The following is an 18,291-nucleotide window of genomic DNA, read 5'->3' on the forward strand; positions in this document are numbered from 1 at the left end:
CTACACCCCCCTTTATATCCATTATAGACTATGGACACCTCCATCACTGTGCTCTCCATCTACACCCCTTTATGTCCTTTATACATGGACACCTCCATCACTGTCCTCTATATCTACACCCCTTTATGTCCTTTATACATGGACACCTCCATCACTGTCCTCTCCATCTACACCCCTTTATGCCCTTTATACATGGACACCTCCATCACTGTCCTCTATATCTACACCCCTTTATATCCATTATATACTATGGACAGCTCCATCACTGTCCTCTCCATCTACACCCCTTTATGCCCTTTATACATGGACACCTCCATCACTGTCCTCTCCATCTACACCCCTTTATGCCCTTTATACATGGACACCTCCATCACTGTCCTCTCCATCTACACCCCTTTATGCCCTTTATACATGGACACCTCCATCACTGTCCTCTCCATCTACACCCCTTTATGCCCTTTATACATGGACACCTCCATCACCGTCCTCTACATCTACACCCCTTTATATCCATTATATACTATGGACACCTCCATCACTGTCCTCTCCATCTACACCCCTTTATGTCCTTTATACATGGACACCTCCATCACTGTCCTCTCCATCTACACCCCTTTATGTCCTTTATACATGAACACCTCCATCACCGTCCTCTACATCTACACCCCTTTATATCCATTATATACTATGGACACCTCCATCACTGTCCTCTCCATCTACACCCCTTTATGTCCTTTATACATGGACACCTCCATCACTGTCCTCTCCATCTACACCCCTTTATGTCCTTTATACATGGACACCTCCATCACTGTCCTCTCCATCTACACCCTTTATTTCCTTTATACATGGACACCTCCATCACTGTCCTCTATATCTACACCCCTTTATGTCCTTTATACATGGACACCTCCATCACTGTCCTCTCCATCTACACCCCTTTATGCCCTTTATACATGGACACCTCCATCACTGTCCTCTCCATCTACACCCCTTTATGCCCTTTATACATGGACACCTCCATCACTGTCCTCTACATCTACACCCCTTTATGTCCTTTATACATGGACACCTCCATCACTGTCCTCTACGTTTGTTATCCTTTTTATCAATGAAAGCCGATGGAGACAAATAGAAATAACTTATCGGGCCCTCGGGGATGTTTCTAGCACATGAAGAACTATACAAACTTTCAATTTGAGTGAAAAACATTATTAGAATTAGTGTTGATGGTGATTTTATAACAAGGGAGGCGTTAGGGCAGAATGTTTAGACGCCAGTCTGTGTAGATCGGCCAGCTCTGCTACCTACAGCTGGGGCTCTCTTTGGACAGGTAGGAGCTGAGGTGGAGGCTGGTTTTGACCCGCTTCTCCCGCTGGCGCCGGTTACAGAACCAGACGCGGACCACCTCCTTCTCCAGGTGGAGGCCCTCAGCCATGCGGACGATTTCCTGGGAGGTCGGCTTACTTTTCTCCGCGAAGCTGCGCTCCAGAGCCTCCTTCGCTCCCAAACTGGAGGGGAAGGAGAGAGAAAGGTGAGTAATCTAACACGCTGCTTTGGCAGTCACACATTTGTGCCTTTATTGTTGTCACCTGATGGTAGTTCTTCTCTTCCTCTTGCGCTCATTCATGCCCATTTTCTCATTGTACAAGGCTGAGGGGAGGTCAAAGCATATAGAGTAACTATAGTTACTACACCGTACATGTGATGCTGACCAAGAAATGAAAAAATAGAATACCATCAAGGCTCGGCATTTTCGGCTTTTACCGATTTTCACCGAAAAATACCCAGGTTTTTTAAAAGGAGCAGATCGGTTAAAACTGATGTCCACCCTGATTTTATGTTTCCATGGATCCGAAAGTTGTTCCTGTTCGTGTGAGGTTATGTAACAGTGCCCTCTTGTGGCTACACTCTGCATGCTGGATGGTTTGGAAAAATAAAAACCGAAAACGCTAAGCCTTGAATATCATCTAATAGAAATAGTCCAAATCTAAAGAGAAAGTACACAGCTGGTCAATCCCCCCCCCCCCATCCTCCAGCTGAACGTCTGAATGACTGTCAGGCTCATACTGAATAAAGTGCAGGGCTGTTCGACAGGACCGACTGGCTGTCTGACTCACCGCCGGCCTGCTCGGCTTCTTCAACCCATTTAGCCAGGATGGCCTTCAGCTTGCAGGCGTTCTTGAAGCTGAGCTGCAGGTTCTCAAAGCGGCAGATGGTCGTCTGGCTGAACTCCGAGCCGTGCACAGCTGCTAGCGCCTCACCCACGTTGGTCTGGGTGTAACCTGCATGTGGAACTCAAAGAAGGTTGAATCAGCTCATCTGGATACAGCGCTTACTGACAGATGCTAAGTGACACCTTCAGTCTGGAGATGTCAGGTAGTATGCCACTTCTTTGATTTTTTTTTTTTACCTGGATTACTGAGCATGCATCAAGACACTGCATGTGGAAAGGACAAAGAAAAACAGCACTACATGTATCTGCATGCACACACATGCACGTCTGTGTTGGGTCTATAGTGTGTAAACTCACCCAGTTTGATTCTGCGTAGTTTAAAGTCATTGGCAAACTTCTCCAGTTCTCGTATTTGGGGGGTGTCCATAGTTGGGAGGTCTTCCTGGGCCCTGCTGCTCCTCCTGTGTGGGTCTGCTTTCATCTCCCCGAGGGCAGGCCCCCCGGGGGCCTCATCGGAGAGGAGGGCTGGCGGCAGCGAGGAGAAGCCATGGCTTATGGTGCACGAGCCGCCACTGAGGCTGTGGTCTGGAAACTTGTACAGGCAAGGAGCTAGGGAACCTAGAGAGAGAGAGGGGAATGAAATACAAACAGAGGCAAAGAGGGTGACTGAAAAGACAAGCGAGCGAGACAGTGAGGAAGACGGTGAAGGAGGACTATGTCCATGAGAGGCCTGGTGGCAGACACCAGGGCCATGCACAGATACTTGGAGAGCCCGGAGTCATGGGCAAGAACGAGGGCACATAATTCTACAGGAGGGAATTTTGTTGTTGTTGTTGTTATTCAGTAGTACGGCTGTACAGCCTCAATAAACTGTTGAGTTTTCCCCAGGTTTGATTTATTTAGTTATTTTCTACTTTTCTCTGTATACGTCACCTCTTGGCCACATTCTACACAGTCATGGAATAAATGTACATTGCTATGCTGATGATACCCAGCTGTATGTGTCTATAAGGGCTGATGATCGTACTCACATGGCTAATTTAGAGGCCTGCTTGGCTGCTGTGAGAAATTGGATGCCGCTAACTTTCCTGCTTTTATATTCAGATAAAACTGAGAGGCTGGTCGTTGGCCCTGCTGGACACAGACACCAATTTGATCAAGTAACGACAACAGCCGACAACCTGTGATTTCACAGTGTGGCAACCAAAACTCTTGGTGTTACGTTTGATCCCAGCCTTTCCTTTGACAAGCACATTAAAGAAATCACCAAGACTGCCTTTTTTCACTTACCTAACACAGCTAACATTCAGACTTTCCTGTCCATGTCTGATGCAGAGGCTCTAATACATGCATTTGTTTCATCCAGACTTGATTATTGTAATATTCTGGTTTCAGGTCTGCCACATGCTGGTACTAAAAGTCTCCAGATGGTTCAGAATGCTGCAGCTAGAATCCTAACTTAAACTAGAACATTTGACCATATTACACCAATTCTTGCCTCCCTTCATTGGCTACCTATCCATGTTAGATCAGACTTCAAGGTGCTTCTGCTGACTTATAAAATCCTAAATGGGCTTGCCCCATCTTACCCGTCTGATCTCCTTAAACCAGACAGTCCATCTCGAGCTCACCGCTCTCAAAATACAGGGCTCCTGTGTGACCCAAAGTTAAAAGGAAGTCAGCTGGTGGCAGGGCCTTTTCCTACCGGGCCCCGTTCTTGTGGAATAACCTGCCCGCTGCCATCAGACAATCAGTCTGTTGGGTCCTTTAAATCCAGACTTAAAACTCATCTTCTTGGCTTAACCTACAATTACTTGCCTTTAATTGAATACTTCATGACCTGTACTGCATGGCGGGTCAGTTTGTCTCAATGAATTTACCAACCACTGTTCTGCCGACGAGACTGTACAGCAGACATGGACAACTGGCGGCCCGCGGGCCACATTTGGCCCCCAGCCTCACTCAGTACGACCCGCAGGTCAATTTCCAAATATCAGTAAATTGTTGGTTTCACAGGCGTTGGACGCAAGCGGGCCACTTGACCACATTTGAACCGGCTCCCAATTGTAATTATACTGTCCACTGATGGATGGCGCTCCCTCGAAACACAAGAGGCCCGTAGCCAAGCAACCGCTTGCACGTGGTCTCGTCTTGGTCTCGGCGGGCCTCATGAATATTAGTTGTTGCACTCAGTGTGAATATAAACTTTTGTACCGCCATTGAATGATGATTTCTGAGACCCCATTGTGCTGAAGTAACGGCATATCCCTCAGGAATGTGGACGCTTTGTTTCTGTGTTGAGCTCATTAAAGAGAAATGTTGGTATACCGCTATATAGTTTATTCTTTTCATTAAATTAGCAGCTGTAATTGGTTAATTGAGTGATGGGGTCTCAGTACCCCACTGGTGGAAGTGCGTGGTCACAACCTGGCCCTCTGGTAGTGAGGACAACATTTTTGCAGCCCTCTCTGTCGTCACGGTTGCCCGTCCGTCCCTGTTAGAGAGTATCGATTATTCTCTCCTCTCGCACGTCTTTCCTCTCTCTCTCTGAATGATGTCTTCTCCTTTCTCTTCTTCTGGGCGTGGAGTGACGTGAGTCTCCCTTGCGTGCACGTGCAGTCTGTCCTCCTCCCAGGTCTCCATGGTGACGGTGGTCACCAACCTGGAAACTGCTTGGTATCCCCCTCCTCACATATCTTATAGTCCCCACGTCATTTCGTTATCATGTTTCAGTGTTGTATCCTTCTCTCACTCAGACGTGTGACTGATGTTTGGTTTTTTTGTGTGTTGTCTCCATGGTGACGGTGGTCACGTGGCTCGGGTCCTGGGCTGTTCCGGTGGCGTCTGGACACTGCTTGGCATCCTCCTCATCACATTCTTCATACATCTTTTAAGTCCATTATAGTTGTGTTTATCCTCTTTCAGTGTTGTGTTGTGTAATGGTGTAAACACAACATCCACTGCACGTTGTGCGTCTTGGGGGGAGAGATCCCTCCTCTGCTGCTCTCCCTGAGCTCTCTTCCCGTCCTTTCTCCCTGGTACAGGTTTTTTCCTTATCCGATGCGAGGGTCTAAGGACGGGGTGTTGTGTTGCTGTAAAGCCCCCTGAGGCGCATGTGTAATTTGTGATACTGGGCTGTGCGAGTAAAAGTGACTCGACTGTTGTGAGATTTCGGCAGTGACATGTTCGATTTCAGAGCTGGAAAGTTTCTCCACCACAGCCTCGCCGACAGGTCGAGACACACACGGTATTTGAGGTGTTGCGTTTGTGAAACTAAAAGTCCTTGCAACTAAAAGTTGTCTGCAGCCGCTGGCAGCGGCGTGCCTCTGTGTAATAACACGTGCTGCTTTGCAGAGTTCCTGCAGCTTTCTGGGTCGTCTTCACTGGATTGGTCATGACTCGGGTAACCTGTCCAGATCCAGATCCAGATCACGTGATCATACTTGGCGAATACCAAGCAGCTGTTTATCTGTTATCCTCAAGGGAGCGTGTCCGGCGCCTTTATTACGAGGTGAAAGAACCATTTTGGGAAAATCCTGCTCATCAAAACGCCACCCAGACGTCCGAGTGGCCGGGTGTGCAGGGAAGACACTGTCGAAGGGATGCTGAATAGCAATCCATCCATCCATCTGTCCATCCACCCACCCATCCATCCATCTGTCCATCCACCCATCCATCCATTAGACATTTTTTGGGGGGGGGGCAGTTTGTATCACACAGATATGCTGACACAGCTGATACGTCTGGCAAGGCAAATTATTGGTTTGACTTTTTGAGAGTAAACGAAAATGTGGCAGTCTTGAAACTATATCTCTTAAACCCAGCGCACCTGCTCTTTCCGAATACACAATATAGTCTATATCGTTTATAACCGCCGCACTGCATTCGTTGTATGAGCTATACAATGCTGCCCTCTAGTGGTGAATATGTTGTATTGCACTGTAACGACGGACGAGTTGAATATCAATTTTATGGCATGCGTGTGGGTGTGTGTGTGTGTGTGTGTGTGTGTGAGAGAGAGAGAGAGAGAGAGAGAGAGAGAGAGAGAGAGAGAGAGAGAGAGAGAGAGAGAGAGAGAGAGAGAGAGAGAGAGAGAGAGAGAGAGAGAGCAGTGGCGCCCCCAGAAATGTTTCATAGGGGGGGGCCAAATGGGGCCACTGAAAATCTTGGGGTGGCACACCAAAACCAAAAGCCATGACTGAATTTCGGGAATTCTATGCTGCTGTTGTAGTATACTGTATAGGCTAGTTGAAAACTGTCAATATGAGAGTTAAGAAAAATATACATTATTAATTTAAATGAACAGCACCTAATGTAAGATATCAGATAGAAGCATATTATGCATAATCAGAAGCATATTCTGCATATGCGACTCGTGGCTGGGGGGGGGCCAGCGGGGGGGCCAGGGATAGTATCAGGGTGGCCATGGCCACCCCTGGCCACCCCTTGGGGGCGCCACTGAGAGAGAGAGACGGGGAGAGAGAGAGAGAGAGAGAGAGAGGGGGGGGTGGAGGGATGACGAGTCGCCCGCATATTCGTCTGACAGTCCGTCTAACTTAATTGTGCGTCGCAGGTCTTTGACTGTCAAAGGCTGTTGAAGACGGGGTAGCAAAACGCGCTGTCACGTTGTCAGAATGACACTGATTTGCTCAGGGGGGCGCCATGCCCGCCGTTCATTCCTCCATACAGCATGCGCGGTGCGTGGTCACGGCTGACGACCACGCCGCAGCGTGGAGGACGGAAACGGCTCTCTGGCATTTTCACATTCGCCGTAATTGGCCCATCGATACGTCGTGTCGTGCTCCATGAACCTTCTCAATACACACCGACCAGCCAAAAACATTAAAACCACTGACAGGTAAGGGGATAACAGCGATTGTCTCGTTACGACGGCACCTGTCAAGTCATATTCATGTATGACCAGACCAGAGCAGGCAGCCAAACCACAAATAAATACAAGAACCCCGACACGGAGAACGAGGCACGTAACTCGTAGGCACGAACAAGCAACACGTGGACATAAGGAACAAGCCAGAAACCCGCCTCATCGCGAGGATTCAAAAGCTAGAGAGTAAAAGTAAGTTTTGAGCCCGGACTTAAAAGAGGGGATGGAGGGGGCAGAACTTATAGGAGAGGGAATGCGGTTCTACAGCCGAGGGGCTGCAGCCGCAAAGGCCCCGGTGACCCCTGAGAGTTTAGATCGCGGGGCAGCCAAGAGTCTCAAGTCGGCCGACTGAGGACCTGGAGGTGGAATAGAGGGTGAGAAGGTCTGCGGTATAGCGGGGTACCATTCCACTTAGGTCTTAATAAACAAGCAGGAGAACCTTCACATCGGTTCTGAACCGCACAGGTAGCCGGTGGAGAGTGGCCATATACTTTGGAGAGTGGCCATATACTTTGGAGAGTGGCCATACTGTGGAGAGTGGCCATATACTGTGGAGAGTGGCCATATACTTTGGAGAGTGGCCATATACTGTGGAGAGTGGCCATATACTGTGGAGAGTAGCCATATACTGTGGAGAGTGGCCATATACTTTGGAGAGTGGCCATATACTGTGGAGAGTGGCTATATACTTTGGAGAGTGGCCATACTGTGGAGAGTGGCCATATACTGTGGATCGTGGCCATATACTGTGGAGAGTGGCCATATACTGTGGATAGTGGCCATATACTGTGGATAGTGGCCATATACTTTGGAGAGTGGCCATACTGTGGAGAGTGGCCATATACTTTGGAGAGTGGCCATATACTCCATATACTTTGCTGTATTTCCTCGTTCGACCACCAAGTCTCCTTGTCTTTCTTCCTCTGTCCTGATGACACACCAAGTACCTTCCTAGCGGTCCCCCTCACTATTTCTGCAGCCCCCCCTACACACACACACATAACAACTCCCAATTTCATCCATGCTGTTTGATAACTTTGGATTTGTGATGTGATGCTGTATAACAAGGTACCAGTCGTGTGAGAGCGAATGCCTTTATTGGTGAGGACACTCATATCCCTGTCTCCACTCCCACTAAATCCTGCGGCGCGTTAGGTTAATGTGCGCATTTGTGATTTCGTTCACTGTGATGAGGTGCGCTTGTTGTTTGGATTCACTGAGCAAGTAGGTTTGGGTGTAGCTTCACTGATGGTTCGGGTGCCGCCCTAACAGAGTTTATCCGGCCCTACCAGGCTTTCCGTGCCAGAGACGCCACTGTTCACGTCACTCCGCCCGATGGTCAAACCCACACATTTAACGAGCCGACCTGGCGGTGGATCTCATGGAGAAGAACGTGAAAAAGGCTGTTAATCCAGATACCGTCTAATGGGATTGGTGCCCTTGGTTGCCATGGAAACAGTGAACTTTCGTCTCTCTCTATGGGTGAAGAGGTGTAAGAGTTTCTTTCCGAGAGGAGAATCGGTTTGACCTACGTGACTCGTTGAGGGTGAAACCATTACTAATGTTTGCACGGTGCTTTAGTGCCTTTATGCACAAGTGCAACACTACCTTCCAGGAAACACCAACAGTAGCTGTAGCTGAAGTCACTATTACTTTGGGTGAGAGTGTGTTTATTTTGGGGGAGTTTTTGGGGGTGGGGGGGTGTCCAGTGGTCTTACCTATAGGTGTTACATGTCATTTTTTTGGATTTGTTTAGTTCTTGCTTCTTTTTCTTTTCTTTTTTTGCCACACCTTGCCATATATCACCTATAATTGGCCCTTGTGACTCTGTCTAATGTAGCACCAGTAAAAGGGGGGGGGGTATAAAATATTCTAGCCTCAGCTGTAAAGGTTTGAACAACCTTATTAAACGTAGTAATATCTTGCCTTTTCTGTGTCACCTGGGAGCCCAAATTATTTACGTACACCAGAAACTCATCTTAAATCTCCAGACCAAATTAAACTAAAGAGAAGTTGGATAAGTCAGATCTCTTTTTTTCTTCTTCTACTAAATCAAGGGGGGTAGCTATTCTGTTGCACAAATCAGTTCATTTTCTTCATAGAAAAATTATATCTGACACTCATAGTAGATTTCTTATAGGTCAAACTCACAATGGGAATATATTGCTATCAAACATTTACACCCCCCAACTGGGATAGCGATGTCTTTTTTAAAATATTCTGTTCTACGCTGCCTGACCTGTCTTCTTCTCACTTAGTCTTAGGTGGAGACTTCAACTGTTGTCTGGATGCTGGACCAGACCACTCCTCCACTGACCCCCGTGTCCCATCTAAATGTACAAATATAAGTAGGTCCTTTATGGAAGCATTCAATATTTCTGATCCCTGGTGTTTTTTGTTTTTAACCCCTCTCAGAGAGAATATTTGTGTTTTTTTTTCTCACATGTCCAACATACTTTTACACCAATTCTTTTCTTTTTGGTTGAGAAAAGGTAACTTCATTTGGTGTCAGCATGCAACTATGACCCTGTTTTTCTTTCTGAACATGCATCAGTTTCCATGAATGGACACTTCTCAGATCGTATCAGCGGACCATTGCCATGGTTTCTTAACACCGGTGTTCTTTCTAGTGACGACTTTGTAAGGTTTGTCTCTCGGCAATTACACTTCTTTTTGAGTGTCAATAAAACCCCAGGTATTTCACTCTCGCTTTTATGGGAGATACTGAAGGCATTTCTTAGAGGGGATATGTATATGCTGCACATCAGAATGAATTACAAAGGAAGTGCCAATTCTTAAAACGGCTCGCTCAGTTGGACTAGGCTTATTCAATATGTCAAACTCCAGAAGTGTACAAAGAACGTATCGCTCTAAAGGCTGAGACATACTGTCATTATGTCTCAATATACCACTGAGCTTTTGCTTCATACAAGGGCCACATTTTATGAACAGGGAGACAGAGATAGCAAGCTGTTAGCACATCGTTTACGTCAAACCTGCTCTTTCCATCTAATTTCAAAGCTCAAAACTGACTCAGGTATAACAACTGATTCCCTGGGAATAAATAAGATGTTGAAGGAATTTTATAATTCACTTGGCTCAACAACACCCAGCTTTTACGGTCTTCAATATTTGTTTTTTTGTTTTGTTTTGTTGATATAATCAATTTTCCTACACTTGGACAGAGGCTATCTAGGGAACTAAGAAAAAGAAAAAAAACTATCTCAGCTACAGAGCTGAAAATAGCTGTGGCTCCATTACAAAGTAGGAAATGTCCTGATGGCTATCCCTCAGAGTTTTATAGGAAACTTTTGCACAAATTGGTTTCTCTTCTTATTGAAATGTTTAATGAATCTTTTAACACAGGCCGTCTCCCAGGGACACTAACCCAAGCCTCCATTTCTTTCTTCTTTTTTTTTTAGCTTATGGGCACCGGGGTGCCCATAAGCTTCGATTTCTTTAATTATTAAGAAAGTCAAAGAACCCTTGTCTTGCGCATCATACCACCCAATTAGTCTTCTTAATGTTGACTTTAAATTATCATCTAAATTACTGACACAGAGGTTAGAATGTGTCCTCCCCTCTATTAACTCCCCTGATCAGACTGGTTTCATTCGAAATGGGAACTAATTTTTCAACCTTAGGCATGTGATTAATGTGATTTATAATCCTTCTCCCCCCGTCCTTGCTGAATTCTTGATATTGTTGGATACAAAGAAGGCATTCAACAGAGTGGGATTACATTTTTTTTCTCTTAAAAAAATTGGTTTTGAGGGGAATTTTATTTCATGGAGGAAATAGCATTATTCTCCTAAAGCCTTAGTCAGAACTAAAAATATAAATTCAGAGTATTTTAATTTGAATCGATCCACTAGATAAGGCTGTCCCCTGAGGCCTTTGTTATTTGCCTTCACCCTCAAGACTCTCTCAACTGCATTTAGGATCAACCCTAACATCTCTGGCATACTTAGGAATGGAATAGAAATAAAGGCCTCCTGGTAGGCAAACAATTTACTCTTACTTCTTTCCAACCTTTCTCTATCTATCCCCACCACTCTAGAAATACGTCAAGCCTTTGGTGAAACATGTGGGTACAAATGGAACCTTAGTAAAATGAACTATTTGCTCTTAATAAGGTAGCCCAAGACTACACATTGTCCGATTTACTGTTCAAATTTGCTCAACATGCGTTTGTGTACCTGGGAGTCGGTATTCCCCACAAGATGGAGCACCTCTATAAGGAGAATTTCACACCTCTCATGTCACAAACTCTTAACAATTTTGCTTGTGGGTCGTTGCTTAAATTAGTGTTAACTGCAAGGATTAACTCCATTAAAATGAAAGTCCTCCCTCGCTTCTGCTACTTCTTTCAATGTATCCCAGCCTTCTTCCCTCAAACCTTTTTCAGGAAATTGGACAGTTTACACTAGAATGTATCAGGAACCATACAATTCCACAGCTGCGAACGCGGTAATTTTAGAGACCTAAGTCACTAGGGGGACTGTCTCTACCAAATTTTCTGTTTCACTATTGGACTGCTAATATTCGATCATTGAATTACTGGCTCCAGTATGAGAGCTTTGATTTTCTTTCTGCCTGCCTTAACATTGTGACAAACTCTGCCAACCTGGCATCACTGAAAGCCATTCTGTACTCTATACACATACACACACACACACACAAGTCTTCTTGTATCTTTATATACAAAAATGTATATATATATATATATATATATATATATATATATATATATATACACACACACACACACATACTTCCTCTTGTATCTTTATATACAAGAAAATGCATTTGTGAAGTCATCTCTTAAGATCTAGTTTCAGTTTAGATGTTATTTTGGTTTACACTTATTCTCTGTTAATGCCTCCTTAGTTTCTACTCATGTATTTTCTCCCCCCCCTAGTGGATGGTGTATTTTCTGTGTGGTCCAATGTAGGTGTCAAATCCTTCAAAGATTTATACGTTAACAATGTGTTTGCGTCTTTCAGCAGCTGTCAGAGGGGTTTTCGCTTGCTAAAGAACTTTCTTTTTCAAAGACTAACCGGTCCGTAGCTTTGTAAGCAATGCCTTCCCTGGCTTTTCCAATCTGCTGGAGGATTCTCCTCCTGCTGATTTTTTGACACTGCCTCCATCTTTGTAAGGGGCTATCTCTTTTTATTTATTTTTTCCTTCCTTTTTTTTGGTATTTTGTACTTTATAATTTGTATTTACTTTCCTCAAAGAAGCTCAATAAAAACTTAAAATAAAAGAAAGAAAGGGGCTATCTCTAGAATCTGCAATCAGTTTCCTAACTTAAGCATAGACTCACTTAATTCAGCCAAGTGATTACGGGAGACAGATTTGGGGGAGGAAATATTGCGTACGGTTCGGGCAGAGATTCTGGGAAGAGTACACAACTCCTTTATTTGTGCGACGCATGGTTTGACACAATACAAAGCGGTGCACTGCACTTACTTTTTACCAAGGCTCGCGTAGCCAAGAAGTACAAGGATGTCTCCCCAATCTGTGATAGATGGACAACGATCAACGATTTGTTTTATTTTGTCTGAAATACTGGGCCAGAAGCTTGACCTTAACCCTGTCACTGCTCTTTTTGGGGTGTCAGCCTCTTTGCCCTCTTCCTCTTTATCCCCAAAGAAAGTAAGGGCCTTCAACTCTTTACTTGACTGACGCTAATGACGCGGACATCTCCTGCACCCCCGTCTCAGACACACTGGATTTGGGACATCCTATACTTTCTGAAGTTGGAGAAAATAAGGTTGTCCCTCCAACGAAGGTCCAATACATTTGTCAAGGCCTGGGGCCCCTTCCTCAAGTGCATCAAGGACACTACGTTTTCAGATATGGGAGGGTGAGGTGTGGCATCACGGGTTCTTCTTTCTTTTTTGTTTGTTTTGCTTTGTAGAGGGTAGAGCAGAGAAACAGCAGTAATGTGCTGTTGAACATCACCATTATTATATTATTATGTGTATTTGCGTGTATGGCACTGTTTTGGGTTGTGCTGTATGGGGTTTAGCGTGTTCGGCGCCCACTTCTTTATAAAAAGACACGTCTTTGTTGTGTGATGGAACATTATAGAATATAAATGCAGTATCTGCTCTTTATGCAAATGTCACATAATCCTGCAAAACCCAATAAAACAAGTTAAAGAAGGCAAAGAATTGTCAGCGGGAAGCGAGAGAGAGAGAGAAATTGAGAGTGCAGAGCTTTAAGCAGTCTGCCGGAAGATGTGTGTCCTTTTCTCCTGCGGTGGACCTTATTCAGAACAGCATCTCCTGCCTTCAGGCTGCCATGACTCCCAAAGCAAACCGGTGCACACGTCTCTCCTCCTCCTCCAGCTCTCAGAGCAGTGGTACCCTCAGCATCTTCTAGGCTAAACAATGCAGCACGCTTTACTTACTCGGGTGTATACGGTACCCTTGAGTCTGTCTTGCTAAAGTATGGACACCAAATAAGGAACATTTCCACGGGCTTTCTGGGATAGTGGTTGTTAGGCATTCACACTGCCTTTAAAAGCGGATTAGAATTGGACTTGGTAGCATCACAGCTTCAGACTGACCGAGACTGGGGGGGGAATGGAGGGACGTTTAGCGAATTCTTAACGATTACTGGGTTGATTGATCTAGCACTAGTTGGGCCTTTTGTTTTTTAGGTTGGGTCACACACACACACACACAGACACACACGCACACACACATGAATAGAGAGAGAAAGCGAGTGAGTGAGTGCGGTCTCTACCTTGCAGCGAGTTTGTGCCGCTCACCATGTTGGGGTGAGGGATGCTGCAGGTCTGCAGGATGCGGGTCTGAGAAATACTGGCAGAGAGCATCTCCTGAGCTAGAGACAGATCACCACCATCATCACCATCATAAGCATCATCGTCATCATCAATAACAACATCGGTTTCATAATCGTCATAATTACCATTGCCAAGATTATTTCCGTCATCATCATCATCAACACTTTCATCACTGTCATCACCATTTCCAGATTTTTTTGTTGTTTCTCTGACGTAGTCAACATGATCTTCACTCTCATTTTTGCCATCATTGTAATCACATCTACCATCACCACTCACCTGCCATCATGCCATAGGTGGCTTGTTGGTTGCCATAGTGACACGGGGTGACAGGGTAATGCAGGCCCGGGGATCCATTGCTGAGGCTGTTTCCGAGAGCCGAGGCGGAGAGGTGCATGTGGGAGCGCTTGGATGACTGAACCAGGGACAGGCCAGAGGGCACTGCGGAGAGACACGTGGTCACTGCATGGACGAGCTGAGGGGACAACTTGCTTCTCCTCTAAGTACACATCTTCTCTACAATGCAATACAGCAACACAAAACAACAACAATAATAATAATAATAAAATAATAATAATAATAATAACGCCTTGTGATGGCCTGGCGGCCTGTCCAGGGTGTCTCCCCGCCTGCCACCCAATAACTGCTGGGATAGGCTCCAGCATCCCCGCGACCCTGAGAGCAGGATAAGCGGTTTGGATAATAATAATAATAATAATAATAATAACAACAACAACAACATTAATATAATCTCTACTACTACTACTACTACTACTACTAATAATAATAATAATAATAACAACAACAACAATAATATAATCTCTACTACTACTACTACTAATAATAATAATAATAACAACAACAATAATATAATCTCTACTACTACTACTACTAATATAATAATAATGATAATAATAACAACAACAATAATATAATCTCTACTACTATTACTACTACTACTCATAATAATAATAATAACAATAATAACAACAAAAATAATATAATCTCTACTACTACTACTACTACTACTAATAATAATAATAATAATAACAACAACAATAATATAATCTCTACTATTATTGCTACTACTACTACTCATAATAATAATAATAACAATAATAACAACAACAATAATATAATCTCTACTACTACTACTACTACTAATAATAATAATAATAATAACAACAACAATAATATAATCTCTACTACTATTACTACTACTACTACTAATAATAATAATAATAATAATAACAACAACAATAATATAATCTCTACTACTATTAATACTACTACTACTACTACTACAACTACTACTACTACTAATAATAATATAATCTCTACTACTACTACTACTACTACTACTAATAATAATAATAATAACAACAATAATATAATCTCTACTACTACTAATACTAATACTAATAATAATAACAACAATAATATAATCTCTACTACTACTACTACTACTAATAATAATAATAATAACAACAAAAATAATATAATCTCTACTACTACTACTACTACTACTACTACTACTAATAATAATAATAATAATAATAACAACAACAACAATAATATAATCTCTACTACTAATAATAATAATAACAACAACAATAATATAATTTCTACTACTACTACTACTACTACTACTAATAATAACAACAACAAAAATAATATAATCTCTACTACTACTACTACTACTACTACTCATAATAACAATAATAATAATAACAACAATAATATAATCTCTACTACTACTACTACTAATAATAATAACAATAATAACAACAACAATAATATAATCTCTACTACTACTACTACTACTACTACTAATAATAATAATAATAATAATAATAACAACAATAATATAATCTCTAGTACTACTGCTACTCATAATAATAATAATAATAATAATAACAACAATAATACAATCTCTACTACTACTACTAATAATAATAATAATAACAACAACAATAATATAATCTCTACTACTACTACTACTAATAATAATAATAATAATAACAACAACAATAATATAATCTCTACTACTACTACTACTACTAATAATAATAATAATAATAACAACAACAATAATATAATCTCTACTACTATTACTACTACTACTACTAATAATAATAATAATAATAATAATAATAATAATAATAACAACAACAATAATATAATCTCTACTACTACTACTACTACTAATAATAATAATAATAATAATAATAACAACAACAATAATATAATCTCTACTACTATTACTACTACTACTAATAATATTAATAATAATAATAATAATAATGATACAAACTAAGTGATTCACATGTACATAATTATACTATTAAGGCAGTGTGCTGCTTTCATTTTAACCCCCTCTCAAATGTGATGGCAGCTAATCGGGCCTGTTTAACCAAATAAAACTGTCATTAGTAAAGTCTTACAGGCAGCGCACCCTGTGCGGGTTCATGTGTCAGCAGAATAACACAAGCTTGCAGTACTGGGCTTTTTCCGTCCCGGCAGAAAACTAGCTCTAGACTTCACAAAACCTTAGAGACGGTCAAGATTCAAGATTCAAGTCATCTCTCCTGGAAGCTATGACGGTCGGCGGGCGCTAAAACCACTATCGCCGGTTTATTTCTCCTTCCTTTTTTTTTGAGCAATGCTACACCCTGGGGGGAAAAAAAGAAGACATTTTGAAGTTTTTCACACTGATAAAAAGTCAAAGTGATTATCCACAGAGTACAGACAGCTGGGCCGAACCAAGGCAGGCCCGTTTTATTCGTGTAGCCCATTATCACAAATGACACATCTGCCTCAGTGGGCTCAGCGGATTAGATGAGTGGGTTTAACCAGCTGACTAAACACATCACAGTATAGACAGAATTACTACAAATGGTTTGGGGTTTTTCTCCTAATTCAATTCCTCCCCACCGAGGCAAATGTGTAATGTGTGATGTGTGATATTGGGCTACACAAATAACACGGACTTGACTTGACTCAGTGCTGAGAGGCTGTGAGCACAAATCTGGTTGGATGGGGATGTTCTCAGGGCGCTTTCTGGTCTGGGATGGGCTAACTAGCGGTTAACTATGGGCTTAGCGGAGACACTCGCTCTGCGGGTGGGTGCCAGGTGGGGCACGGGGGTGTAGAATCTGTATGAGAACACAGGAAGGGTCTGCATCAGCTCATATTAGCCCTGGTTCTGCACCCGTGAAGGGTGGCGCATCTTTTCAACAATCGGCTGAGGGTCCAGCCACTGCACCGTAACACAACACAGTGTTCGTTGTTAACCGAGCTCAGCTCAACAACACCAACCCCATCCATCCATCCATCCATCCATCCATCCATCCATCCATCCATCCATCCATCCATCCATCCATCCATCCATCCATCCATCCACCCATGCATCCATCTATCCAGCCATCCATCCATCCATCCATCCATCCATCCATCCATCCATCCATCCATCCATCCATCCATCCATCCATCCACCCATCCATCCATCCATCCATCCATCCATCCAGGTGACTATCCCAGCACGCACGGAGGACAGAACCTTGAACAGGTTTCCAGTCCACCGCCAGTGCTAAAATACACACCAACACCCACTCCCATTCACACCTATGGGCGGCGTGTAGTCCTCAGTTCGCCAGACAGGCGTGTCTTCATAAAGAAAGCGTGCCGACGTGAAACAGGAGGGCCGGCATCAAACCCAACTCGGTGATCGGCAATGGCGCTAATCACAATCTAAACAGTGCTCGGCTCCTGATCTCGCTCCGTCTCTCCTGCCGTCGGTTAAAGAGAGAGAGCAGCAGAGGAGGTACAGGGTGGTGTGAGAACATCCAACCTGATGGGACAAAGCAGAACAGAGCGACTTGCCGGACGCCAGAAAGCTACAACAGAGAACCGAAGGTGTAGAACGCCATGGAAACGGTACACAAACGAAGACGGTCTGAATGGACCACAGTCTCGGGGTTTACCTGCCGACACCACGTTGGGTGTTGGGTGGGAGGTGGCGGGCAGACAGTCACTGGCGGAGGCATGATGCATGAGGAGGGGCAGGGCTGAATCTCCTGCCAGTGTGGTGAAGGAGTCGGCACTAAATGCCTGACATGCCATTCTTCTCTGGACCTCAACCGGCCTCCTCCTCCTCCTCCTCCTCCTCCTCCTCTTCTCCTCCTCTCTCTAGTGATAAGACCTTCGGATCTAGCCGTACCCTCAGTCGAGCCTCTCCCGGGCAGAAGGAGGCCTTTTGGTTAGAGACGGGCCTATGTATAGGTTTCTCAGCCTCGCTTGGCGGATCTCTCCCTTGTGAACGCCTGCTGCTCCCTGTGGCTGACTGCAGGCCTCGCCCATGCAGCTCCCCCGTCCGTCCTCCCCCTCTCGGCCTAGGTGCACAGGTAAGCCGGC

The 18,291-nt window shown here is 43.9% G+C and overlaps 1 protein-coding gene across 1 annotated transcript; it reads right to left on the minus strand.

Moving 5' to 3' along the window:
• Nucleotides 1–1,303: 1,303 nt before the first annotated feature.
• pou1f1 (POU class 1 homeobox 1) lies at nucleotides 1,304–18,000 on the minus strand. Its single transcript, XM_056289274.1, has 6 exons — nucleotides 17,862–18,000; nucleotides 14,158–14,319; nucleotides 2,534–2,794; nucleotides 2,121–2,285; nucleotides 1,593–1,653; nucleotides 1,304–1,511 (listed from the first exon to the last, which is right to left on the minus strand). Exons 1-6 carry the CDS (start codon nucleotides 17,998–18,000, stop codon nucleotides 1,304–1,306), a joined length of 996 nt encoding a protein of 331 aa, XP_056145249.1.
• Nucleotides 18,001–18,291: the final 291 nt, after the last annotated feature.

This window comes from Lampris incognitus, chromosome 11 (assembly GCF_029633865.1).
Source record: "Lampris incognitus isolate fLamInc1 chromosome 11, fLamInc1.hap2, whole genome shotgun sequence".
Lineage (NCBI taxonomy): Eukaryota > Metazoa > Chordata > Actinopteri > Lampriformes > Lampridae > Lampris > Lampris incognitus.